This window comes from Colius striatus, chromosome 18 (assembly GCF_028858725.1).
Source record: "Colius striatus isolate bColStr4 chromosome 18, bColStr4.1.hap1, whole genome shotgun sequence".
NCBI lineage: Eukaryota > Metazoa > Chordata > Aves > Coliiformes > Coliidae > Colius > Colius striatus.
This window is the reverse complement of record NC_084776.1, coordinates 8,289,451-8,316,763: the sequence shown is the minus strand read 5'-3', so window position 1 is coordinate 8,316,763 and position 27,313 is coordinate 8,289,451. Positions and strand designations below refer to the sequence as shown.

Genomic DNA, 27,313 nt, shown 5'->3' with positions numbered 1-27,313 from the left:
TGTGGAAAAAAACAAACTCCACACCAAACCAGCAGTTGGTTTTCAGGGCAAGAGCATCAGTCTGCCTGCTTTTGCCCCGGGGCATGCTGCCCAGGCTGCTCAAGTTAAGACATGAGTCATGGGAGGAAGGGCTGCTCAGGGACAGGAGCCACAGCCCGGCTGCCTGCGATGCTGGTAGAGACGTGACGAGGGCTGCAGCATCCCTGGCAGCTCAGTGACAGCCTGGTTGAGGGGCTGCAGCCCCAGCCTGAGCTGCAGGAGCACCCTGGGTGGTTTGGTCCAGCTCCACGGGGAGAGGTGGGTGCTCCTGGTGCTCTCTGTGCTCTCATGTCACAAGTCTGGGGTCTCAGATGTCTCCTGCCAGTGTCAGACTCTGCTGCATCCAGCTTTGTGCTAATGCTGTGGATCCACTGAAGAGCCCGTCCCCCTTCTGACACTGCCACAAAAGGCTATGTCATAGAATCACAGAATCCCAGCATGGTGGGGGTTGGAAGGGCTCTCCAGAGCTCATCCAGGCCACTCCCCTGCTAAAGCAGGTGCCCCTTGATCAGGAACAGGAGAGGCACCACAGTGTCCCCCACCTCCAGCTGTAGACAGCAGTGGGAGAGAAGCATGTCCATGCAGAGCCCAGAGTTTCTCCTGTACTAACTGCTGTTGGCTTGTTCTAGAACTGAGGGTCCCCAGCCCACCCTGTCATCTCTCTGGCTGCAGCCACGTGTGGAGGAGGCTCAGAGCAGCATGAGGGAAACCAGCTGCTCACAGTGCCTTGTAACACCCCATCAGTTGACTGTCTGCAGACTTTGTTGGCACTCACAGTGTGTCAGTGCCAATATGAAGCCATCTGCAGGTGTTGAGAAATTAAACACAAGTGCTTCCTTCTTAATGCCACTGCAGAGCCAGACATTGGGACCAGCCCTACTCCCAAAAGGCACCTTGGGGCTCCAGAGACACAGCTGAGCCCCTGGCATCACACAATTCACCTCCTGCTGACCTGAAAGTGTGGCCATAGAGTGTGTCACCCCATGTCACCCGAGGCAAAGCCACGTGTGTGGCCCAGAGCGAGGCGAGCTTTTTCTCTCCAGCTAATAATCCCAGCAGGGCAAGATAAGAGACGCTATAGAAACTCCTCCAAGCCCGAGAACAGCTGCACTAAATCCCTTTAGTCCTCAGCAAGACATTTGTTTACAGGGAGACTAGATTTTATTACCAGGGGCTGTCTAGTACGAGGTTGTCTGGGCTGTTCACAGGCTCCCTGCCCACTCCCCGCAGCCCTGGTGCTGGCACAGGTCCCTCAGCAGGGAGGGGACACGGGGCTGCAGCACGAAACAGGGTTGGGGTCTAGGTGGGTTTTCAAACCCCAGGTGACCTCTCTTGATTGGAAGAGGCTGGGTGTTGCGAGGCAGGATGGTCCAGGGAGTGCCCATGTCAGGGTCAGTGCCCGAGGCCACGGCTGAGCCCCCTCACCAAGGGCTGCACAAGTCACATCAGTTCCACGAGCTCGTCTGCAGGCTGGATCAGACCCAGCCCCGGGGAGGGTCCCATCCCCTCGGATACCCTGGGTCCCCCTGCAGCGGCTGGTGATGCCAGCAGGCATCTCCTCCCATCCCTTCTCCATCAGCAACCTAAACCTTCCCCTCCAGCCACCAGCTCAGTCTGGGGCTAAGGGCAAACCTCAGCCCTCACCTCTTGCGACCAACTCCTGCCTCTCCGCTTGCAATGACGGCCTTTAAGCCATTAACCCCCTCTGGCATTGGGGCCACAGGCAGCAGGGATGCAGCGGGCCAGCTGCCAGGGTTGGTGTGACCCTGTCTGGGGCTGGTGAGACCTTGTCTGGGGCTGGTGACCCTCATGTGCGCTGCACAGGGAGCCACAGGCTTTCCCCGCTCAGGAGGGGCAGGTTCCCCGCGGGGCCCCGGGAACAGGATCCGTCCAGCGACAGACACGCTGTTCCAGACAGCAGCGACACGGGGCACAGCGTGTGGCTCATCCATCTATGCAGCAGGGAGGGCTGCAGCTCCCCTTGAAAGTGGGGGTGGAAGCTGTAGAGGGTCAGATTTCTCCTCTCACCTGTCACTAAATCAAAGGCCATTTGGTTTTAATCTCTGGGCAGGCGCGTTTAACCCTCTCCTGTGTGGCTGGGTGTCCCCATGCTGGGGTGAGGACCTGCCTCAGTGACCCCTGACAGGGGCAGCTCACTGCCAGCCCTCTCCTCTCTCTCATTTTCACCTGTCTCCTATCCAGAGCACATTCTCAGTGGGAGAAACGATGCTTCACCTCACGAGGCTGTTCCCTGGCCACAGGGATGAGCAGCAGCTGGGGACACGCTGCTCGGCAGACACGGTGCCACTGGGGTTTCTCATTACTGATCGCTTCCTTCTCACCTTCTCAGCTGGAACACTGCTGACAACGCAGCCACTCTCACGTACACCATGGACTTATCCTCGGGCAGCAGCAGGAGGCAGAGGCACGGGTGGGTCATGTGGGGTGGGAGCATCCCCTGGGCACAGGCTGCCTTTGCTGCCTGTGTGTCCTGCCATGGGGCGCTGAGGCATGTGGGGCTGGGGGACCCCAGTGCAGCAGCCAGACATGGATCAGCTCCATCAGGTTCCAGAAGCTGTCCCAGACTCTTGGAAACGCTTCATGATGCTGCAAACTATTTGCTCTCACAGTTCTAAGGATGTTTCACTGCCCACAGGCGAAGCAGAGTGCTCCTGTCAGCGAGGTGCCCACGTGCCAGCAGTGCAGGTTACTGGGGCACCAGGGCTGGAGCAGTGCCCAGCACTCCCAGCTCAGTGCTGTAGCACAGAACATTGCTCTTGGCTTCCTTAGCAGTGCCTGTCCCCTCTGAACCATGACACTGAGATAGGAGCTCCTCAGAAACACATGTGGATGAAGCACGGGCTGTTCCTGAGGGTTCCAAGCATCTCGGTGGTGCAGTGGCCCAGGGTGCTGGTGGGGAAGGTCTGTGCATGCTTTGGGTTCCTCCTTACACAGTCACTTCAAGGCTTGCTTGTGAAATAAAAAAGGAGTGTTTGCAAAAGATGCTGCAAATCTTGGCACAAGGGGTTCTTTATTTGGGAGTGCTCAGGGCTGCTGTGTGGGCTGGCTGAGGAACAGGAGAGGCACCACAGTGTTCCCCCTCTCCAGCTGCAAACAGCAGTGGGAGAGAAGCATGTCCCTTGTGCAGAGCCCAGAGTTTCTCCTGTACTAACTGCTGTTGGCCTGTTCTAGAACTGAAGCTCCAGCTCCCTCCTCCCTGGTCTCTGCATCTGCTGCTGCTCCCCAGCTCTCCCCTGACAGCACATGGTGGGGAGCAGCAGTGTAAACACCATTTCCCAGGGTTTTGCCCCAAACTGCCCTTTCCTGACTGTTGAAAGCTGCCTAGTCCATGCTTGGGCCGGAGCTGGCTGGTGTTTCCAGCCCAACTCACTACGCTGCCTGTGCCCTGGCATCTTGAGAATCATCCCTCAACTCTCCCATTGCTGAGGCTGCTGGCCCTGCAGAGGGCTGGTTTTGTGTTAAGGATGACCCACCTTATCACCCACCTCCAAGAGCCCCTTGCTGCAGCCTTGCCTGTGAACTCCAGGTGTGGGACTCCACCTGCCCCAAGCCCATTACCCAACCTCATTTGTGCCCCTTCCCAGCTGCTGCCTATCACTGCTGTTATCTCTCGGTCCTTCCTCCTGCTGCCCACCCTCCTCCCCACCAGCAGCTCCCTTGCAGACAGGTTTATGCCTCTCTCCCTCTCCTTTCTCAGGGCATCATTCTCCCCTCTCCTGTGGGCACAGCACTAGCACAGGCATCCCTTGCTGCTCCTGTGCCTGTAGTGCAGGACCCAACACTCTCCCTGAATTACCAAACTCCACAGGAGACAGATGCTGACTGCTCCCACAGCCTTGCTGAGGCCAAGAGTCATCTCAGCCCCACTCTCCATCCCAGCTCATGGGACGTGGGGCTCTTCTGTAGGACTCAGCCATGACTGTCCCTATCTCCAAGTGCTCTTTAAGGGTTCCATGAGGCTTTCCCTGGGGGAAACAGAGGCTGAAATACTATTTCTTTATTAATAACCACCCAAGCTAACTGGCTGGCCAAGGCCTCCTTGAAATATCCAGCACATCACTCTGGGCACAAAAGGCTGCACTGGAAAACAAGTCCCTGCATTCATCCTTTCTGGGTTTTTTCCCTTCCTTGCACACAGTCCCCCTCCCTGCTTTGCCTTCCCTGCTGTCAGTGGACATAAGCTAATATGGAACGAGATATTCATGCAAAAGGCCTTTGGATATATTCATTGCTCATCTCTTAACAAGATTACCCCTGAAATCCTCCATTGCTCTGAGGGAGATTTCAACCCTTTCAGGCTCTTGGTAACCATAGCAGCACAGATGTGAAAAACTAAGGGGAGACAACTGATGTGAAAACTCATTGGGGATGTATAGACAGTGTGTGTGTGTGTGACTGCAGCTCCAAGGCAGGGGAGCTCTTATCTGCACCACTGCTCTTTGTCTAACAGCCAGGGCTGTGCAGACCACGCAGGACACATCCACTCCTGCAGAAACAACTCCAACTGCAGACAGCAGAAGTGATGTTGGCTCCCACTGCACCAGGGTCATCTTCCAAGCTATGATTTAGGGAGCCCTCCATGGCTGATATTGCTGCTTGGTGTTTCCCAGAAAGGGAAAGGGTTTAGGGCCAGGATGGAGTGTTTAGAAACCCATTCCCTCCTGTCATGGGTTCCTCCTTCACTTTGGGCACCATTTCTGCACCTGTAAGTGATGCTGGGTGATGTAAAGGTTGAACAGATCCATTTCTTGAGGCTCTTTGGAATGAAATATTGGGGCACAGAGCAGCAATGAGGGCACTGCACAGGCTCCTGTGTGCTGAGCCCTGTGGGGCTTTGCAGCAGCTGCCTGGGAGCAATCCCAGGAAACCCATCTCCTCTCTCAAAACCCCCAGCCACTGTCTATCTAAGCACAAAGAAGCATTAATCAAATTATTTCCTAGTTTTAAAAACGTGGGGTTTGGCCTTAAACAGCTTCTACACCTGCAGTGAGGTTACTTACCCTGCCCTCCCTCCTCACCAGCTTCATTCTTTGCTTCCACTGCTGTCAATAACACACTAAGCACCAAAACGCCATCCCTGCCTTGTTCACGTGCCTCAGCCCAGCACTCTCTCTGCTCAGCCACTCCTGTTTTCTGCCTGGCTGACATCCAATGGCTGTGCCATCACATTTGCTGCATCCTCAGCTCCTTCTCACTCCTGTAGCTCAGTCCTTGGCATCACCTTTGGGCTCTGCTCATGGCACAGTGAAGTCTCTTCAGAAAAAGCTTCATGTCTGTGAAGGTGCATCACCAGACAGCGCAAAACTCCATGTGGTGCCATAGTGTACTCTGGTGCCATTGCCACTCCTGTTAAGGACCTAATCTTCCTCTTCTCCCAGGGCAGGCTGAGAGGACTCTGCTTACCCTGAGGCCATCTCTCAGCTCTCCTGATAATGAGATAGGGAAAGCCCCTAACATGGCTAAAATGTAATGGGGGAATTAGAAGGCTGGAGTGATTCTTGGGAAGAGGGCATTTGAAATCAATAGGATAAATTCAGACCTAACTAAATGCTGAAGCTGATACTTTGCTGTGGAAGGAAATAACTCATTAAAACTACAAAATCTAGTCCAAAGCCAGAAAACCACAGAGTCCCAAGTTGAGGATAAAGACTTTAACTTCTGAGCAAGCTCCCTTTATATTTGCACTTTGCATCAATCAGCTTCTGAATCAAATGTAGCATGAAATATGGAAGGTGACTGCTGAGGACACACACACTGACAGGACAGTCTGGCCCTCCACGAGCCAACCTGCTCCCAGGCGTGATGCTCATCCATGTGAAGACAGGGACTGACACACATCCCACCTCACCTCTCTGCCTGGTGAGTCACCCACCTGCTCTGGGTGATGATTTGCTGCAGCTGGGTGATGGTTTGCTGCTGTTGGGTCATGGACAGCGTTCCTACTCACAACTGCTTGGTGTCTGCTGGTGGAGATGGCACTGTATTGTTGTCAGGGAGAATCTCCCACCCCCCCCAGGTGAAATATTTCACGAAATCACAGGATAACTGACAGCTCAATGAGGAGGGTATGATGTATGTGTGCCAGGGAGATTGATTTTCTTCCCCTCTGGGCAAACATTTCACAGGCTTATGGAAGAGTTGGGCATGTTTGCAGCAATCCCATGTGCAAACACATCCCCAGCCCCCTGATTAGTGCAAGACACCGTGGGTGACCAGCTGGCCCCTGCCACATCTGGCCACGAGCCACCCAACCGGTGCGAGAGCCCCATGGAGCCGACCTGCTGCCAGCCAGCCCATGCCAAGAAACACACATAAATCTCCAGGGAGGACAAAAGAGCTCAGGCAGCGCGAGGGCTGTGACGCTGCCGGTTCCCTGGCGCTCCTGGCAGTGGCGAGAGTCGCAAGTGCACTGTGCAAGGCAGCGCGGTGCTCTCCAGGGTTGCAGGGGCTTCCCAGCACTGAGCTCTGCGGATTGGCCCGGAGCACCCCGCTCTCCTCCCTCCTCAACCCCCCTCCTTCAGCACCCTCAGCCCACGGAGATTGGACAGCCCAGTGCCACATGGCAGGGAGAAGCCAGGATAAAAGATGAACTGCAGTTGGGGGACTGCAGCGGCAGAAAAGCCGGCTGAAGTTTGCAGGGAGGTGGCACCGAACTGCAGGGGAGGACGGGGAGACGCTGGGGCTGCGGCCAGCCAGGGACAGCCGTGGTGAGCGTCAGCTGCGGAGCATCCCGTCCCTTCTGCGCCCAGACATGTCCTTGGTGGTGAAGGAGAAGAACCACGTGCGCTTGGTGTTCCTGGGAGCTGCCGGCGTGGGTAAGACAGCCCTCATCCGCCGCTTCCTGCTGGACACCTTCGAACCCAAGCACCGGCGCACGGTGGAGGAGCTGCACAGCAAAGAGTACGAGGTGAGCGGGGCCAGGCTCACGGTGGAAATCCTGGACACCAGCGGCAGCTACTCCTTCCCGGCCATGAGGAAGCTCTCGATCCAGAACAGCGACGCCTTCGCCCTGGTCTACGCCGTGGACGATGCCGAATCCTTCGAAAGCGTCAAGAGCTTGAGGGAGGAGATCTTGGAGGTGAAGGATGACAAGTTCCCTCCCATCGTGGTGGTGGGCAACAAGGCGGAGAGCGGCGGCGAGCGGCAGGTGCCGGCGGAGGACGCGCTGTCGCTGGTGGAGCTGGACTGGAACAGCCGCTTCCTGGAGACGTCGGCCAAGGACAACGAGAACGTGCTGGAGGTGTTCAGGGAGCTGCTGCAACAAGCCAACCTGCCCAGCCGCCTCAGCCCCGCGCTCTGCAAGAGGAGGGAGACGTTGCCCAAGGAGCAGGTGCTGAGGCCTCCCATGAACAAGACCAACAGCTGCTCAGTGTGCTGAGCCAGCCCAGGGCTGGCAGCAAGCTCAGGTGGGCTGCGTGGGGAGGGGTGTTGCCTCAGACAAAATCAACCCCGCTGCCCCTTCCCCCCTCCCTCTTCCCCACCCAGCCCGCTGGGACCGGTGAGAGTTGGCAAGGACATGGTGGAGGGGCTTGGAAGGGATGCTGGATGCTGGAAGGGTGAGGGGACAGGAGAGGCAGGAGCTGTACCTGGGGAAGCACTGTCATTAGGCAGCACGTTGCAGTGTGCCCCGGGGAGCTGGCAGGCAGGCAGCTCCTCAAGGAGGGGGGGAAAGCAGCCCAACAAGGGGGCTCTGGCTGCATTTGTGCAGCTGCCTGGCACCCACTGGTGCTGCTCTATGGGGTCTTGTTTGGGTCCTGTGTCACCTCACCCCAAGCACTTGCACGTACGAGCTCCTGGCACGGCCTCGGTTCCAGACACAGATCCAGTGTCCAAAGTAGTTTTGATTTTGTTCCTTGGCACAGAGCATGTGATAGGGCAGCCTTTGCATCTCCTGAGTTTCCTCTTCTTGTGGTTTGGGGTTTTTTTTAAGCATACCCAATAAAATGTTGATGCAAAATGGAGCTGGAAAATGTTTGAGTTTCTTTCTCCTGTCCTTCAAATGCTGCAGTGCCTGATATCAGTGGTTTATGCCCAGACACATTCTTACTGCATTTGCTTTTGCTCCTCCATGCTCCATCTCTATCCGGAGTGTCCCTGCACTGGAGGAGCCTCCCCAGTTCTCCAGCCTCCCCTGGCAGTGTCAGGACATTTGGTGTTATGATTTTCCTGACAAGTTAAAGCACTGAAGTTTTGACCACCACCAGTAATAAAACAGTGCTGCTTGTGTCCAAGTACAGAAAAGAAAAACAGCCACTGAATGGCAGCTGATCCACTGAAATAAAAACCACAAACATATTAAAAGGAGATAAAAACTGTGTGAGAAGAGCACAGAAGGGCTGTATTTACTGTGCTTTATGCACGGCACTGATTTACTCTCCCCCCCCACAGCCCATCTTTGCTGTAACAAGCATTTAACCCACTCAGCAGCCACAGAAAGACAATATATAAAGGATATTAGAGCTTGGTGGGTTCAGGAGTCACCCACCCTAGTTGAGATCCAGAGGAACTGGGAAATCTGGGGTCCTCAGATTTCAGAAGCTCAGCCCTACAGCATGGTGTGCCCCTGCCCAGCTGGGCAGGATGGCACCCAGTGAACCCAGTCCCTTCCTGGCCCAGGCAGTGCATAAGGTGCTGGCAGGGAGAGCACAGCCTCACACGGGCAGCCCTGGCTCAGGCACGCTGCTGCCATGGCCCACGGGCACTGGGGGAATGGCAGCAACCTCCAGGCAGGGACAGTCCTGTGCCCAGAGCCTAGTGCAGGATGAGGCTGGGGGCACAGGCAGCGGGGAGGGCCGGCAACTCCAGCAGCACCACGGCTCTGGCTGTGAGAGGTGGGTTACTGGGGAACTGAAACACAAGGAGAGGTTCCTTTGATGTGAGGTGAGGGAGCCCTGGCACAGGCTGCCCAGGGAGGGTGTGGAGGCTCCTTCTCAGGAGTTTTCCAACCCCACCTGGACCCGTTCCTGTGCCCCCTGCTCGAGGGGAACCTGCTGTAGCAAGGGCTTGGGCTGAATGAGCTCTGCAGGGCCCTTCCCACCCCCATCGTCCAGTGATTCTGTGACTCTTTGTTTACCTTTCCTGCTCTGGGCTCACAGCCACACACCTCCTGCTGCTGCTACCACCCATGCTCAGTGAAAGGGACCTCAGCACCTCGGGGACACCAAGAGCAGCTCAGGACAGCCCTTTCCCCGGGAAAAGGGAGCTCCTGCCTGGAGGGAATGACAAGCAAAGCAAGCTCACTTTCAGCAGCTGACTTAACGTGGTGGCACCCTGCCTGTGGCAGAGATGGGCACGAGAGATGCAGCCACAGGGGATGCTGCACCTTGGCTGTGCCCATCGCTGCCCACTCCCAGCCTTTAGCAGCGGTGAGCTGGCCATGGCAAAGCATCTGCTGGTTGGTGCAGTGGGTCCTGCCTAATGACCCGACCTCTTGCTAATTAGTCAGCTCTGCAGGAGTCTCACAACTTGCAGAGAGTTTGTTGTTGCTGTTTCAGAGCAGGTTTCTGCTAGCATTGGGAGCACGAGCCTTTTTGGTTTACATTAATATGCCAAAGCCTCTTTGCAGTGTAGAACTAGGAAGCTGCCTGCTAGCCCCTGCCCCTGCACAGCGTGCCCTGCCTGTTTTGATACATGATGTGGACTGGAAACAGCTCCATATCATGCATCACACCGACTGGGATGCTGGAAGGGCAGATGATGGAAATATCAGGATGCTGGAGGTACAACAGATGCAGAGACCAAGCTGGAGCTGCAGAAGGAGATGCTGGGGGTGCAGAAGATGCAAAGACCAAGATGCTGGAGCTGCAGGGACCCTCTCAACGGGCCCATCTCCATGTGCCTCTGCAGCCCTGGGCTCCAGCAATGAGTGAAGCCACTGGAGGAACTCACTCAGTGTCACAACTGGAACAGTGTGACCTCTGGGCTTGCTCCAGATTCCCGTTTAACTTCAGGACAAAGTCAGAGGTGCAACCACACTGACAATCGAGAAACGCAAATGACTTATTGAGCAACAAGTAATGGGATTGCAAGAACTTATTTGGCCGAGAAGGTTAAGTAGCATGGTTTAAGGGGAAAGAAAAGAGGAAAGAAAACAGAAATAAGATGGAAAGATCACCACCCTGGGTTCCAGCGGCGACTCCAGCTCGCGACGGTGGGGCAAATTGCCTGTAGCTCGGCCCTTCCCCCTCTTACACCGTGACTGCCCGCCCGGGGGGTGTCAGTGTCCCTGAGCAGGCGCAGTGCCAGTTAGCAGGGAAATGGGTCGGTGGGTGTTGGGATTCCTGCGAGTCTCTGACCCACTGCACCCTTTCATGCCCGAGGGCAAGCTGGCCCGCGAGAGACAGACGGGGTTGTGTGGGAGAGGAGGGGAGAGGAGGGGAGCAGCTCCCCCAGAGCTCCCCCCCACTGTTCAATTGTTGCAGTTAAGCACTTGTAAACGCACAAAGAGGAGCCAGAAGCGTTCCCTGCCTCACCCTCAAAGCCTGTCCAGTCTCTGTGGCTCCCTCCTTGAGGACCCTCATTAAATACTGAAAAGACAACCATCTGCCCAAGGAGCCTGGCTGCTTGACACAATCTCACTCTCCCAGCCCAATCCTCCCTTCCCCCACCCCCAGCTGCCCCAGCCTCGCCCTTCCACAAAGCCACAGCAGTGACCCTGACCCACCCACGAGCAGGACCAAGGGCTGAAAGACCCTGAACAGCTTTCCTTCACCACACTTTCCCTTCCCTGTCCCTGCAGTCGGACCGTTTGACTCCGGAGCACACGTCAGCCGTGTCCCCGTGCCTTGCCCACATCCCCACGGAGAGCTGCGTGTGCTCCCTCCTGTTCTGTTCCACATCACGCAGCACGCCCCATCACACTGCTGCGAGATGCTCCCGCTTAATTAGCGTGCACAAACACGGCGGGGGAGCCGAGGAGCCGCTCGGGCCAGGCCCCCGTGTGCCTCAGCGCGGGCGGCTGCCGCGGCTTGCTCGGCTCCTGATGGATGGAGAGCTGCGGCAAACACTTAACCGAGGACACCCGAACGACACAGCGAAGCACTTTTAAAATGCAAGGCGGCACTGACTTGTTGAGGGGGTAATTAGCTGTGTTTGCCTTCAGGGCCTTTGCTAAGTGAGGCTCAGCGCTGGGGAAAACAAGCCGGTGTGCTGAGTGCTCTGCAGAAGAGCAAAGCTGCGGCCGTGCCATCGCAGGGACCCACCGAGCCCATGCGGTGGGCTGGGGGGCTGCAGGAGCAGCCTCAGCGCAGCACCCTGTGCCAGCTAATGAATGGGGGCTAATAAATGCATTTCTGGGACGGTGCCAGCTTCCCTCGCTCACCCTGCACTTGCCCCGATGCCCATTCCCTGCAGCCTGCGCATGACGTGCTGTCTGTACCCTACCAGCGACCTCAAAAGCCTTTCCCCAGCCCGTAACACGACCTTAATCTGAGATTGCTTCCCAAGTGAGGAACTTTGCTCAATTCAAGCTGCTCCGGGTGCGGAGCGTCTCCCGCGGGGCTGCTCCTGCGCACAGACCTCATGGCTGCTGCGAACGAGCGGCAGGAGCCCGGCCGAGCCCAGCGCCCAGCGCCCGGCCCGGGGAGCCGCTGCCCCGCATGGCTGCTGCGAACGAGCGGCGGGAGCCCGGCCCCTCGCCCAGCGCCCTGCCCGGGGAGCCGCTGCCCCGCACGGCTGCTGCGAACGAGCGGCGGGAGCCCGGCCCCTCGCCCAGCGCCCGGCCCGGGGAGCCGCTGCCCCGCACGGCTGCTGCGAACGAGCGGCGGGAGCCCGGCCCCTCGCCCAGCGCCCGGCCCGGGGAGCCGCTGCCCCGCACGGCTGCTGCGAACGAGCGGCAGGAGCCCGGCCCCTCGCCCAGCGCCCTGCCCGGGGAGCCGCTGCCCCGCACGGCTGCTGCGAACGAGCGGCAGGAGCCCGGCAGCGCCCCTCGCCCAGCGCCCGGCCCGGGGAGCCGCTGCCCCGCACGGCTGCTGCGAACGAGCGGCAGGAGCCCGGCCCCTCGCCCAGCGCCCTGCCCGGGGAGCCGCTGCCCCGCACGGCTGCTGCGAACGAGCGGCAGGAGCCCGGCCGAGCCCAGCGCCCAGCGCCCTGCCCGGGGAGCCGCTGCCCCGCACCGCTGCTGCGAACGAGCGGCAGGAGCCCGGCAGCGCCCTTCGCCCAGCGCCCTGCCCGGGGAGCCGCTGCCCCGCCGCAGCCCGGGGGAACGGCCGGGGAGGGCGAACGGAAGGGTCGGGGCCGGGGCCGCCGCCGAGAGCCCGTTCCCGGGCCCCATCTGGTGGGCAACTCGGGGATTACAGCCCGGGACATTTTGTACCGGGAGGGCTGCGAGGCTTGCACAGCGCCTCGGAGCTGCTCTCAGCGCTTACGGGCTGGGATGGGGGGGCGGGACGAGCCGGGCAGCTGCGCCGGGGCTTGTTCCCACAGATGAGGGGCAGAAGAGGAGAAGAGGAAGCACCCAACGGGAGCTCATGCACAAGAAACGCGGGCAGGGGCGGCTGGCGCCTTTGGGTTACTGTGTGAGTGACTGAGAGCTGCCCAGACACAAGGCTCTGGCAGGCAGACGTGCCTGGGTTTTAAGCAGTGTCCTGTTTTTGTCCCCAAAAGAAATCTCAGTATATGAGAGTGTGTATATGACAGAAAAACGTCAGTCTGGGGCACAGCAGAAACATTCCTCTGAGCTCTTTGGGGCACCCGAGCTCAGCTGCACCTCGATAACCACCAGCTAGCACCCTGCAGAAGGTTCAGAGCCGCTGTGGATTCTGTTCCCAGACAGAACAGATTGCAGGAGCTCAGGGATCAGCGTGCTGCAGGACCTGAAGCGTTTGCAAAGAGGATTTACAGTACTCTGCCTTTTAATTGACAGCTCAACTGAGGGGACAAGCATGCAGAGCTTTGCTTCATACAAAGGCTTTTCAAAATCAAAAGCCTCCATTCAGGAGCATAAACCAGTCCATAAGCACACAAGTTTGTGCCCTGCTTCTTTCCCAGTACTGAGTATCCAGGCAGCCTTCAGCAAAGACAAGTTGAGCTCCTGAATGCTTATACCTTAATAAACAAGGGCTGCTTGGCCAGCCAGGCAGAGAGAGGAACAGCAGCTTTTGTTCTGACACAGTCGTGCCCCAAGCAGTGAATGGCCGAGCTCCAGGAAGGCAGTTTGGCTTCTGCTGGCAGAGGAGCCAGGCAGGGGCTGGCTGCTCTGGCTGAGGGAGGACCAGTCTCCAAAAAAGCAAGAATCTCCACTCTGCAGCGTCTGCTTGGCTTTTCATTACAGCTCTGCTCATCCCCAATAAGGCTCTGGCCCTTAATCTCAGGGCATCACCATCCAGCATTGCCTGTGCTGCCAGAAGCCTCCATGTCCTTTGCTTTACAACCAGTGGGTAGAAGCTGAGATGTTGATAAGCAGTTTCCTTCTTTTGTAGACCATAAACTTTAGGCCTCTGCCAAGATACACAGTAGAAGACTGAGTAAATCCTCTAACTTGGCATTTCTTCTCTCTTAGATCCCATATAGGATGGAAATTGGACACACAGCTGATGCTTGTGTGGTGCTACGACTGACTATGAAAACACTAAGGCATATTAATGCATCAATCACTCACTTGTTACACCAGGTGGAATACTGTGATTTAAATGCCTTACATTGATAAGAGCACTAATAACAAACCCATTTGGAAAACATGCAATTTGGCCTTCTGTGTTGTTGAAGGTCCAAGTACAAAAGTAGAATTCTTAAACCATTTTCCTCCACACTTGATTCAGAAAAGTTTCCCTTTCTTCTCAGCTACAGATGGTGCCCACAGTGGTAAACTGCCAATGTCTTACAATACTTGGATTCTATAAAACAGGTTAAAAAAAAAGAAATCAGTTTTAACTCTAAGCAAAACTTATTGACTCACACCAAGTTCTAAATTTGGTACCATGAGGATTTAGCATTTTGTGCCTAATCTTCACTAAAGGATGAAAACCCAACACTCTGCTGCAGCCAAAGCACCGAGCTTTATTCTGCAGGAACCCTCATGATCTGTGCTTGGACTCATTGGTTGACTTTGCTGGTCCTGAGAGCTCAACTTCAGATCTTGCAGCTGTATTTCAGAAAAGCTCCAGGAAAAGGTATTTAAAAGATGCTGAGGCACCCTAAGGAAGTGATTATGAAACTGCTTCCAGCTACCTGCCCGTCCAGGTTATTGTGTGAGCCACAGCACACATAACAGGCAGCAAGTGCTTCAGAAGCAGTTCAGAGAGACTGAACAAAAATGTATTTTGGAACATTTCTAGCTATTTCAGAAATGAAACTCACCTACAAATCACCCAGTTCCTGCTACACCTCCCCCTAGCCCACCCCTGGTCTCTGCCCTCCTTAGCACCTTGCCTTTCACCTCCTGCATCCTACACTTTTAAGATGTGTTGGGAAAGTGCCACTCTCCTCCCTCTTTAATTCTGGAAAACCACTTAACAATAAAAGCATCAGAAGTGATGGGAGCTCTGCTGATACCACTCTTCCTACTGTAATTGTACTTCCTGGGTGATCATCCCAGGACAGAGGCAGGCAAGGGTTGCTTAGCTACTGGGGACTAGGGTTTGCCTTCTCTTTTGCATTTCAGATATTTTATACTTGTGATGAATGTGCCACTGAGAACAGGGATTATGTTTCTAAGTTCACCTCTATACTGTGTACCTGTGTACTTCACCCTGGTAGAGTTTGCAATTACCTGCAGGATAATGATCTCTTCTGCCTTTATCAGGAGTTCCCTGCCTTCTGTAGGGAGGTAAGGGTTGGGAAGGAGCCAGGCAAGTGCCAAGGAAAGGCAGTAAAAGTGGGTCCCACTTGAAATCAGAGCAATGAAAAATCTGTTTTTCCCTGCTCCTGTGGGGTACTGCCAGAAACACACAATCATAAACCATGGATGCTGTAGCCAAAACAAGGAGACCTAGTGCAGAAGTGGCAAGAGTCTGCTCCTTTCCAACACCATCAGTGACACACGTCTTCAGTCCGCTGGAACACATTTGTTCAGCATAAATTCAGAACAAAATAGGATAAGTTATGTGGCTGAAAGACCCAGGAGAGAAAACTACAGAGAAATTATAGAGGAATCTGCCACAGTTTTGACTGTTATCAAGTGTGTTCCCCTGAACAAAACGAGCATTTAAAACAATACAGTATTCAAGTAACTGGACAGACCACAGGCAGCTTGCAGACTGGGGAGAGGGGCAGATTTCTCGAGTCAGCAGCCTCACAGCCAGTTCAAGGCAAGCCCACCTTTACTAACAATAATGTTTATTGAAAGCAAAGCAATCTTCCAGCTTATTGTGTTTGATAACATTTTAATAACCCTGAAATCATGACTGCACTGGGACCACGTTTTCATCAGAGAAAATTTACAAGCAACTCGTTTTCCAATGCATCTGACAGTAAAAAACAAACACCTGGGGCACACACAGGACAAAAAGTGTCATATTCATTTCCAATGAAACGCCTTCATTAGAGAGGACACAACGGTGGGAGCGCAAAGGGTTTCAAATGGTCAACTCGACTGTCTCTGCACAGGCTGGATTGGCCGTTAGAGGATGGAGTCTGGCAACTTGCAGCAAGCAATAGTTAACCTGAGAGATTGGGTGTATCCACTGGAGGAAGACACCTAGACCCCACTAGAACATGGGCACGTTAGTAGTCCGTCCTCCCTCAGGAAAGCTACAATGTGGATGAGTGTTGGAGGTGCCTCTCCCAGATTCCAAGAGCACACGGGTATTAGTGGAAGAGACTCCTTGGGAACGAGGGGGGGGATGTGAGAGGACAGAAGTTGGGCTGCTCCTGGAGACGTTAAGGTTTCATGGGTACGTCACTGCCTTCAAAGCAACGCAAGGACCTGGGTGAAACAGTCCAAGAGACCTGCAGGGAGCTAAAGTCGGCCGCTGCGCTCCACGGACGGGCCTCGGTCTCCTTCGGATTCCCACTAAAGAGAAGATGGTGAATCAGAGACATTTCCAGACCTTCCCGGAGCTGCCGTGTACCCTGGGGCTGGGGGGGAGCGTGGGTACGCCAGGCAGCCGCACAGTTTACACACACAGTTCACTTGAGCTCCAGAGCCAATTTTTCAGAACTCCCCCCTTCTCCCTGAAACTGGCTGCACAGGACTTGAGCAGAGATTGTACATTCAGCATCAATACAGCGATACAGTTGGGCGCCTGTCGTTTGGACAACGCGTGAACTCCAACAGACATTTAGCAGCAGTTCATACACAACGTTAGGAGACGATCTGACAGGTCACCATGGCAATCTTTGACCTGGTACCACAGGTATGCTCCACTCTATAGCTGCCCATAACCCAAACTCTAAAGGGTTTTTCAAATTCCATTTCCAGACTCTTCCAACTCCAATAATTCTTCACATATACAGATATCCACATACATTGGTTTTGTTTCTGTTTAATGAAAATGCTCCTTCACATACACAATCATATACTGAATCATCAAGAACAATAATATACTTCTGGAGTAGAATAGCAAAGTGATCTGCTCTGCCAGTGCCACCCACAAACTAAGACAAGTAACTAAGAAGTTTTGACAGTTTCAGACCACTTCAAGAAAGAGAAATTCTCTTGGCCTAAAAGACGGGGGAGCCATGCAGCGAAAGTGCAACGGAGGAGACAGTCAATGCAGCGCACAGAAAAAACATGGTGGTAAAAATGCTTCCTTGTAAAGATGCTGAAGCCATAAGGAAAACCCTTACCCTCAGGAGCTTTCGTTACTATGTCAGAAATACTCATAGCACTAAAGCAGAGAAGAGTATGACACCCAAACAAAACAGAGCTACTCGAACACGAAGAGACTGATTTTGGCCAAAGGCTGTATTTCCTTTAACACACCAAGGTGGATATTAGATTTTAAGAGTGCATCTGATTTACAAAAAAAGCCATCTCTGCCAACCTTATGGAAGACAAGAGCTCTTGTTAGCTGAACCATCTGACTCCATAATGGACTTGGATGTCTAGGCAAACAAAACTCAGGGACACTGAAATCCCTCCTTGCCAAGGAAAAAATACCCACCCAAACAAAAATCCCAAGGAAGGGAAAGACAAGAGAAGGCAACTCTCTCTTCTAAGAGTTTCATCACAAATACTTGGAGGAGAAACAAATTGAGTAGGAGCTGGGAGGGAAGGCAGTTCACAGTCAAAACTGTGGCAATAGCTGTGCAACTTTGGGGCAGTGTCAGTAAAACTCCCCAGTAGAACAGCCAGTGTTTTAGCTATTTAGATCATAGGACTTAGCCCCAAATCCAAGTCCGATAACTTTTAACTGTCACCTGCCAGTAAACTCTCAAGAGCTGCTGGGGTTCCCCCATGGGTCCTTCTCATTAACTGTGGAGTTGATGGCAGTGGCTGGTGACAAAAGGGACGGCACATGGGCTGCAGTCACGGGGCAGTGCTTCATTCACACTGAGGGGTTTTTCCTCCTCCTCAAATGAATTTGCGGAAGGAGTTTCGCTGTTACAAACTCGTCACCACCGGGGGCCTGGAGCCAGGACCTGCTGCAAGTCCCACTGTCAGCACCAATCCCCTCTGTGCCACCGTGAGGTAAAGAACTGGTGCGATGGAGAGGACGTAAGCTCACCTTTAGACAAAGGAGATGGGAGTTTGGCTCCCTCCGCCAGCTTTCTGCAGTTCTCCTACGCCTAATGTTTGGCACCAGAAGTACCTCCCTCGATTTTAAAACCTCAAAGGACAGATATGAAAATATTTGGGGGTTTCTGCCCTATATTATTGACGGGCTACTTGCCCACCTCATAAAATTTAGTGGAACTGGCAATTTAGAGCTTGAGATACCCAGATCCAGAAAACAGGAGGCTGGGGCTGAGCTCAAGAGCCTTCAGCCTCGTGATATTCAAAGTGTTACAATTCATCTACTAAAGACATGAATACAGGATAGGAACAGAATTCTGAACAAGAAGCACAAAGAAGATTACTGCTTTTTTGTATCCCTCTTTGGGAGGTGATATGCAAAGCATTAAGGTACGAGCTCAGGAGAGCGCCATCACCAACAAGCAGAGATTCCGAGTGTGCGACAACACTTACAGGAGTGATTTGCCTGGCTGTACACTTAATTCTCATCAATACTGAAAGAGATAAATGTCTTCCATGAAATAACAGATTTAACAATATATATATCTATTTGGAGTATCCCCTGCATTAAAGAAAAATACACATTATTTGAACAGCCAAGAGAAAACTGCAATTTATTAAGTTTCAAAGAATCTTCGTACTCTTGAAAGCAACTTTCGGTGCATGTCCTTTAACAATCACATTCTATGAGGAGAATAAACATCAAAAGCCACAATTGTTGGTGTTTTTGTTGTGTTTTTGTGGGTTTTTTTGTTTGTTTTTTAATCTCAGAGTTACAGACATCTTTAATCCAAAAAGGAAAGGCAAAAAAGAAAAAAAATAAGCCCCCAAAACAACCCCCCACCCTCCAACCCCCTCAGAACAGAAATTTTCATTCCCAATTTTAAAATATCAGGGTTTTTTTTCTACAACTGGATGCTAAATGTCAGCATGGAAAGTCGTATGTAAACACGCACATACACACATACATATTTCATATAAGTGTGTGTGTATAGAGATATATATATAAAATATATATGCAGGAGGCGTGTGATGGCAATGAGATGCAATTACTCTGAGGAAAGGTTATTCAGCTAAATACACTACTAAAACTCGAGGAAACAAACAAAAGAAAACAACAAGTCTTGAACCCAGTTTGTGCATAGTTCATGATCCTCTATAAAACCAGCTTTTTGTTAATTTGCAATCTTGCAGGACCCTTTAAATCTGAGAAACCATTAAAAAGCTCATCTTCAAAACAAAGAGAAACCAACCCAAAAAAGAAACAAGAAAAGAAAGGGGGGGAGGGGGGGGAAATGTAATGCACAAGTTTCCTGATCCAAGCAGGCAGGGAGTACAATGTTCATATAATTTTTAAAACATACTCGAGGGTATGTTATTCCATTGTCTTTCTTCCTTTCAAAACAATCAAAAACATTGATCTTTTTAAACATAAAGCGATTTTTTTTCTTTTCTTAATATATAAAGCACTCTTCAAACATCTATTTCTTTTGAGTCCATTATTTGGTAAATATGTAACTGCTACACATTAGATTAGGTATTTTTTTTTCTTCTTTCTTACTGTCTTTTTTTTTTTTTTAACTTTTATTTTTGTTTTTTAATAATATCTTCAGTGCTAGGAGTTGGGTTTTTAAAAATACATGAAATGGTGTGGAGTTGCTCCTCGGGAAACCCGGCTTTCCTGAGACATCTTCCACCATGTGCAAGATAGTGATCACAAAAGTTTTCGCCACTTTCGACGAAGAGGAGGAAAAACAACAACAACAAAAAAATAGTTAACACAGCAATGGCCGAAGAAAAGAAGGAATACAACAACACTGTTCAATCCCAGAGCTCTGAAGTAGCATATCTTCATTCTGAAAATAAGTTTTCTTTTCGATGGAAGTCAGTCTTTTATGGTTTGGTGGGTTTTTTTTTGTCCTCTTTTTCTTTTTTTTCCTCTTTTTTTTTAATTCTTTTTTTTTTGTTTTGTTTTTATTTTAAAGTTTGAAGGAGAAAAAACAAAAACAAAAAAGGTCTGTAAACAGGTGGGAGCCAAACCTCCTGGCTCCTCCAAAAGCAGTCAAAACCTATGTCCAAGTGCTTGTTTCTGTTCCTGCTTGCAAGGGAACTAGCAACTCTTTACAATTATCTATGGCCACAGTTCAACAAGAGTTTTTTGTTTTGTTTTTAAACTTTATATTCCCAATGGAAAACAAAAAAAAAATGGTGCAATACTCCGGTCATTTTCTTGCATTAGTCCACAATAAAAAGCTGCTAAAGGTAGATATACATATTATTCTCCAGAGATACACACTGTAAGTTTCAAAATGCAACAAGAGTCCTTGAGTAAACATTTACACGTGAATTGTCGCAGGCCCCTTCTATCAGTTTCTTTTCTCTTGTTTTTTTGTCTTTTATAGGATTAGCTACAAGAAGGGCTGCGGACACTCAGTGCAAAGTTAGAAGCTAATAACAATTAAACATTTGACCAATGAGCAAATTAAAAGCATATACTGAATAAAAGGAAAAGAAAACCCCAAATTCACACTTTTTTGAGTTAAAACCACACATGGGCGTGCACACACACACAGGTGTGTACACACACACACACACACACACACACACACACACACACATCTGTTCCAACAAAAACATACAGTCTGAACTTGAAAAGAAGATTCTTAGAGCCTGTTTTTTTTCGTGTGTACTGGTGCTGACCTGGAAGTGTAATCATTAGACTCAGAAAGTGTTCACATTTTGCTATTGGCCTGCTGGATTCAAGTATTTGCACGTTGATATGTGGTTTCTTTTTCTGCTGGGTGTTGGTGTTGGTTGGTTGGGGTGTTGTGGGGTGTTGTTTGAGGTGGGGTGTGGGGTGGGTGGTTTTTTTTTGTTGTTTTTACTTTTTATATTTTTCTAGGGGGAGGGGGATTTAAAAAAATGACATGAAAAAGTAATGGAACAAGGGTAATGTGCATAGGCAGATCCATGGGAGTAGTGGACACAGAGATAGCCCAACCCTGCCCTCCCTCCCCCCTCCCCGCTAAACCTGTACAGTCAATAGTTACCATCCAGATCTGACACTGGTCTGTACCAATGGTAAATATCACACTTCACCCTTTCTGATTATTGGGTCCGCCTCTGGTAATGTGCATAATAGTCACAGGCTCATTTTAAATAGGCTTTCATTTCTCCCTTCCCTCCCCTCCCCCCCACCCCACAGTTGATAAAATAACCCTTTCCAGCCCAAATTCTGAAAAGTGCCCTTCATGATAGACCTATTCTAAGCAGCTTTTATACTTTGTTTTGAAAAACAACAATAAAATCACCATACAAACATAAAAAGACAACATAAAACAAAAAGCCATGACCAAAAAACCCCCAAAACAACCCAAGAAAACCTGTCATTAGCATGTGACACTGACCAAAAGGAGCCCATACTGTTTCACAAACAGTTCACAAGGACTTTTGCAGTTTCATATTCGATATTGGACAGAGGTACTAAAAAAAAAAAGGGCTGCCAGTCTGAGCTGTTAAAGCTGGATTCTTCATCAAGCCCGGGACTGGAAAGGGTTACCATCTTTATTTGTTTTTCCTTTAGTGCTGATGATTGTTATTTCCATTTCGTTTCTCTTGTTTCCTAGATGGACTCCCCACTGAGAAGATCCCCCGGAAGAAGAGTATTCAAAGGTGTCGGGCTTCCGATGACTCTGCCGTCGTCGGTGCTGGGGGGTCCCCAAAGGCTGCTGGAGTACTGAGGAACACCCCCCCAGAGCAGGTCGCTGCTGCCCTTGCCCCCCAGGCAGGGAGTGTTCCAGTGGCCGGCGTCGCTGCGCACCAGCCCGTGGGAGCTGCCCGCGGAGCCCAGGCGCGGCTGCGTGCTGCCGCTGTTGGATTGCCAGCTGGACGTGGGCGGCAGCGCCTGGCCCTGCGCCAGGAAACGGTTCACTTCTTCTTCGCCAGCAAACTCGGCCAGGATGGTAGTGTTTCCCAGGACACACCTAAGGACAAAAAGCAAAAGGTGCAGTGATGTCACCTGAGAAAGAATAACTCCATGTGCCGGGACAGGTTGGGGAATGAACTGTTAGTGTAGAGGAAAGGGACCTGCGGCTCCTTCCAGTTCCAGAAGGACAGGGAGTTGCTGGAGAGAGTTGAGCACAGGGCCACAAACATGATGAAGGGAGTTGGAGCATCTCCCTTGTGATGAAAGGCTGAGGGAGCTGGGGCTCTTCAGCTTGGAGGAGCATGAGGGGTGACCTCATTCATGTTTACAAATCCATAAAGGGTGGGTGCCAGGAGGATGGAGCCAGGCTGTCCTCAGCGGTCTCCAATGACTGGACAAGGGGCAACGGGTACAAGCTGGAACATGAGAGGTTCCAAAGAAACACAAGGAAAAACTTCTTCCCTGTTGAGGGGAGGGAGCACTGGAAGGGGCTGCCCAGATGGGCTGTGGAGTCTCCTTCTCTGGGGACATTCCAAACCCACCTGGGTGAGTTCCTGTGTGACCAGTAGGTCTTGCTCTGGCAGGGGGTTAGACTGGATGATCTTTTGAGGTCCCTTCCAAACCTTAAGATTCTGTGATTCTGCAAAGGGCACTGTGGGAAATATTCCAGATGGATACAGAAATCCACATTCCCACAAGCTGAATTCAAGGTGAAAGGTTATGCCACATCTGCTGAGGTAGCAAACACAGTCTGACACAAAAACCTCTTTAAGGGCTACCAAGATCTTTCTTATGAGGAAAGGCTGCAGGACCTGGGGCTGTTCAGTCTGGAGAAGAGAAGGCTGAGGAGGGACCTCATCAACACTTATACAGTATCCGAAGAGTGGGTGTCAGGAGGATGGGGCATCACTTTCTTTCTGTTGTATCCAATAACAGTACAAGGGACAATGGCCATGAGCTGGAACAACAACAGTTCCACTTAAACACAAGGAGAAACTTCTTTTCCGTGTGGGTGAGAGAGCCCTGGCATGGGCTGCCCAGGGAGGGTGTGGAGTCTATATGGGTATGTATATAGTATACACATACTATTGATACACACACTATACATATACTATATATAGTGTGCATATATACTTTATATAGTATATAGATAAAGTATGTGTATGTACACACTATATGCTACATACACACACACACACACACACTATATGAGTATCTACTCCCCCAGTATTTTCTCTCTCATTAGGTCATTTCAAACATCAGATTAAACTAACTAGGGATCAGTTCCAAGTCCTAGCAAACAAATGCCTAAGAAAATAGTTTCTGAGATAAAACTGGCTTTGAAACAGAGGAAAGAGAGAACAAAAACGTACATATGCAGAGACTTTTGGGCCTTGGCTGCTTCTTCCTTGGAACTGTATCGGACCACAGCATTCCCTTGCGTCAGGTTCAAGTGGAATGTTATTAGAGGGCCATGTTGCAAACACAGTGTCCGCAGGGTGGAACCATCAATCTGTTAAGGGGGAAGGAGAGGGAAAAGGTTATCTGTATTTTTGGGATTTTACTTAAAATGCTTATTAAATAAACAAGTTTTAAAAGCTGAAGTACAGGTGAAAGGGAATAAAACTTTCCCACAGTCCAGTGCACAAAATGTCCCCAGTTTAGGTGATACAAATTGCATCTACCATTAGAAGTCCACAGAAGTCCAGAAATAAGTCACAGGAAAAACATACTGTTCTTTAATTCAACTAGTTTTCCCCAAGGTTAATCTGGATGTCTACATTCAAGATTTTATGGCTTATGTTCCTCCTTGTGAATAACACTACTGGAAGGACTAGACTATTTCATAGACTTAGGAGAAGAAACAAAAAAACCCCACAGGAAGAGCAGACTTCACATCTCTCTACCTGCTTTAAAACATCATTCACCTCCCAACTCGTATATAAGTGGTGCACACTGAGTGACTAATTCCAGTCTTACGTGGTCATACTTGACAGCACTTTGAAATCTTGAATTCCCTGCAGTAGACACTTGTAATAAATGCAGAATAATTATTTTCCCTTCAAATGAACCAAATATCCAAGGCTGATAAACGTTCTTCTCACCATCTCTTAAATGTGACAAGTCTCTTTTCATAACTCATTGTGTACACTTCTGTTTACCTGGGGTGTGAGGTTGCGAAGAACCAGCCAGCTGCTTGTTCTCCCTGAGCTGTCAGTACTCCATGCAGAACCTAGAATGCAAATTCCACAACAAAACATTTTATCATGCAGTGCAGAGTATATGACAAGAAGAAAATTTATCTGGAATCACAACATACTAGCAAGCATTCCTGCTGCTGACAACAAATCCAACAGCAGTTTCCTCACATCTTGATTTATTGTCTTCTTTGGAATTAAATGCTGCTGAATGAAACCTGCTTTTGTTACAAGACCTGTTGACAGTTTCCACATTCCCACAGTAACTATTATAAGGTGAGTGGATGCAGGTATGACACTGCAAAAACTGAATCTTCAGGTTACATCAGAATTAATCTGGAAGACGTATTTTGAAAGCAATTCAGATGTCTGAGCTCAGATTGCTGCTTGCTATTAAAGTATTTTTATAGCACTGCAGCATTCTGCTATCTTGAAAATGACAGATTCATGCATGACTTATTCAAAACAGATATTTCTGCACTGACAATGTTCTGATTAAAGGTACAAGGACAGAACCAACAAAACCTGCTTCTCCAACTTCAGCCTGGTGTTTTACAACGAGAGACTGTACACACTTGATATTTATGAGTGGTATCTGAGAAACCACAGTACTTCTGTAGTTACATGAGTGACTGCACTCAGGCTCCACAGAGAATTCTTGCATCAGCAGTATCTGCCCACCAGGTGGGGTTTTGGTGAAGAAAACAGATACAAAATAAAGGGCAAGAAGGGGAAAAGCATTTAATTCCCAATTTAGTGCAAGTAGATCAACAGTCAGCTTTAGAAAACAGGTGTAATACTTTTAAAGCTGACAATAGTTCACAAACAAACATCATATAAATATTTACATAACAAGATCCATGGTTTCTCAGATTTGCATTTAAGCAAAACAATGACATCTAAAAAACCAAGAGCTTGCATGAAAATTTAAGGCAATCCCTGAGGGCTCCTCAATGCCATCAAGTCCTAAATGCTTCACATTCAGACTCTGAAAATGTGTTCCGTATTAAATTCTACTGGCTTCATCTCAAAGCTTTGTAGGCAGTCATAGATCATTCCAGGAAACAAGAAGCATGTTTAAAAGATAGTTTTAAAACTTAAGACAATGGAAGAAAATCCTAGTCAGAGCTAATTTGGCAATGCCTATGTAAAATGACTAATGTGGCCACCTGAAAGATGACAGCTTCACTCGCAACCCGTTCTAACTTAAACAAACAGACACAAGCTTCATCCCCAAACAGACACACTCAACTTGTATCAAAGCTCAAGTTTCTGGAGCCTGACACACAGCTATGGGATCCTTCACTATTGTGACACAGAATTAAAGGCAACAACTATAAAAAGAAGGTGCTGAGGCACAGAAAGTACCAGAGGAATAAGAGCTGGTCCAACCCAGGGGACTGGCACCCCATGTAGATGATGGCTTGGTGTTTGTTAAGCCTGGAGGTGGTCTTGTAGGAGCAGTAGTGTTTCTGGGTACCTTCCATAGTTCATGGGATAGAGAGGCTTGTGTGTGAGAGATTGGGCCAGAAGACCACGTAGACTTGATGTCTGACAATTTACCTACGGCAGAAAAAAAGTACATTTATGTATTTTCAGTTAGCAGGAACTGTCTCAAACCAAACAGGAGAGGTAATCATCAAGCTTCTGCATCCACAATACTCATCCAACTTGTCAGGAGAGAGAAGAGTAGCACTCTGTACCATCCACTGATATATAAATCCTGTAACCTTTCAACCTACATTCACTAGTATTTAGGTTTTCAAAGCATTTTGTATTGAATCACTCTCACAACACCTGCTGCACATACAGTTCCCTTTTAAAAATGTCCTACTTCTTTGCTTTCTTATAAAAGATGATACATGAAGAAAGGACAGAAAATGGGCTCAAGTATTTGAAACCCAATTTCATCAAAATTATCATGAAACACTTGAGGATTGTCTCTCTCAAAGGTTTAATAGAACTTTACCACTTTTTCTTACACAACTCATTTTACCTAAAGTGAAGTAACCAGTATATCCATGTTCTGATATTTTATTACGTTTCCACAGATCAGAGACCAACAAAACCTGTTTTTTCTGACAATTCAAAGCAATATTCCTTTTTTCCAAGTGTTTTTGAGAAGCCTTCAGAAGATTAGACCATATCATAACCTGTCACTGTTTGTAACTTATTACTGTTCAGTTTATTTCCATCATCAGTTTTTAAGCTGTTCCTACCAAAAAAACTCCAAGAATAACAAATATAGTTTAACACTCATAGTAGCAAAGCTGATTCAAACGATGGACACCAAACCAAACTCCTTTATTCACCTTTAGACTGACATCTCCCTGCCTTCTTCCTTGTACCAACACATGTTGTGAAATTAAGAGTCCTATTTCCTTATCTTAACACTGTCCCATTGTTACTAACATTAGTAGTGTTTGACTGGACTGAATGGTTCCCTTGCTACATTTTCTGCCAGAGTCAAGGGTGCAGTGATTGTGCTGCCTTAATGCTTTAAGAAAACACTTGGTCTGACAAAGTCTGAGATGCAAAAATCTAGTGAATTAAAAAAAACCCAAACAGATTCAGGCTGTCAGATTAAGCTTATACCAAGTCAGTGTAAGCTTTGCATTGGGCAGCCATTGAGGGCTTTTTATTACTCCTCTAAAGCCAAATTTACCAGTCACCAAATTACAGCCTTAGCTGTATACACATACATTCCCCAAATTGGCTCTTTTATCTGTATCACTTAACTCAATGATTTTATACTAAATCATAACAATTTAAGTGAAAGGGCAACCACTCTCCCATCTTCTTGCAAACTGTAGCAACAAAAATAATTTGACAATGATGATGAAGACATCAACAAGGGTAAAATGGTGGTGGGAAAGGATCTGAGTTCTAGGACTCAGAGCAGCTCAGCCTGAGATGTAGCACATTAGCACAGATTAGCTGTTGCTATGTTGCTACTTCTCATGGGCTTAATACAAAGATTAGATGACACTGCAAAAACCCATAAAGCAGAAATGCATGCCAGGTAAAAGAAAAGCAACCCATTCCCTTCTTTCTCTTGTCACTGGAGAGGAACATTTCAAACAAACCCTTTTTGTTTTGCATTCTGCAATATACTTGGAGGCTTCATTGATTCCAAGGGGAGGGTTTTCATTTATTAGATATAAAAATGCTAATATAATCCACACAACAGTCCCAACACATGTTATAATGAGACAAACTCAGTATTTAGGTAGCCAATTCACAAGAAAGGTTCCCATGACTTGCAGAAAGACATGAGCCATAATTTATTGCTCATTAAACAAAATGGGGTAATTACTTAGACCATCTACAAGCTCATACCTATACAGGCTTTAGACTGACTGTTAAACATTTAAGAGCCCCAAACCCAACTCCTCCAGAGCCATGCAGAGTACCTCCTTGAGATACTACTGAAGTTTTTCCTGAGCTAAAAAGATAGTTCAACAAAAATTTCATATCAGCTCTTACTGGAAGGGTCAGGTAGGGATGTTTCTACGG

General features: G+C 49.7%; 2 protein-coding genes across 12 annotated transcripts in view; one reads left to right on the top strand and one right to left on the bottom strand.

Annotated features, from left to right (window-relative positions):
* The first annotated feature begins 6,811 nt into the window (after positions 1 to 6,811).
* LOC104560268 (GTP-binding protein Rhes-like) lies at positions 6,812 to 7,438 on the top strand. Its single transcript, XM_010205553.2, has one exon. It carries the CDS (start codon positions 6,812 to 6,814, stop codon positions 7,436 to 7,438), a length of 627 nt encoding a protein of 208 aa, XP_010203855.2.
* Positions 7,439 to 20,877: 13,439 nt separating this feature from the next.
* Positions 20,878 to 27,313, bottom strand: part of TNRC6C (trinucleotide repeat containing adaptor 6C) — a 199,894-nt gene continuing 193,458 nt past the window's right edge. For all 11 annotated transcript variants that reach the window (XM_062010507.1, XM_062010506.1, XM_062010504.1 and 8 more), the window contains 4 exons: positions 25,166 to 25,360; positions 23,762 to 23,832; positions 22,973 to 23,112; positions 20,878 to 21,657 (listed from right to left, as the gene is read on the bottom strand). In XM_062010507.1, coding sequence (XP_061866491.1) covers positions 21,297 to 21,657; positions 22,973 to 23,112; positions 23,762 to 23,832; positions 25,166 to 25,360 — 767 coding nt within the window. In that variant the 3' untranslated portion in view covers positions 20,878 to 21,296. The remainder of the gene's footprint in view (positions 21,658 to 22,972; positions 23,113 to 23,761; positions 23,833 to 25,165; positions 25,361 to 27,313) is intronic.

Coding starts and splice junctions, on each gene's coding strand:
- LOC104560268 (XM_010205553.2), top strand. CDS start 6,812: ATGTCCTTGGTGGTGAAGGAGAAGAACCACGTGCGCTTGGTGTTCCTG.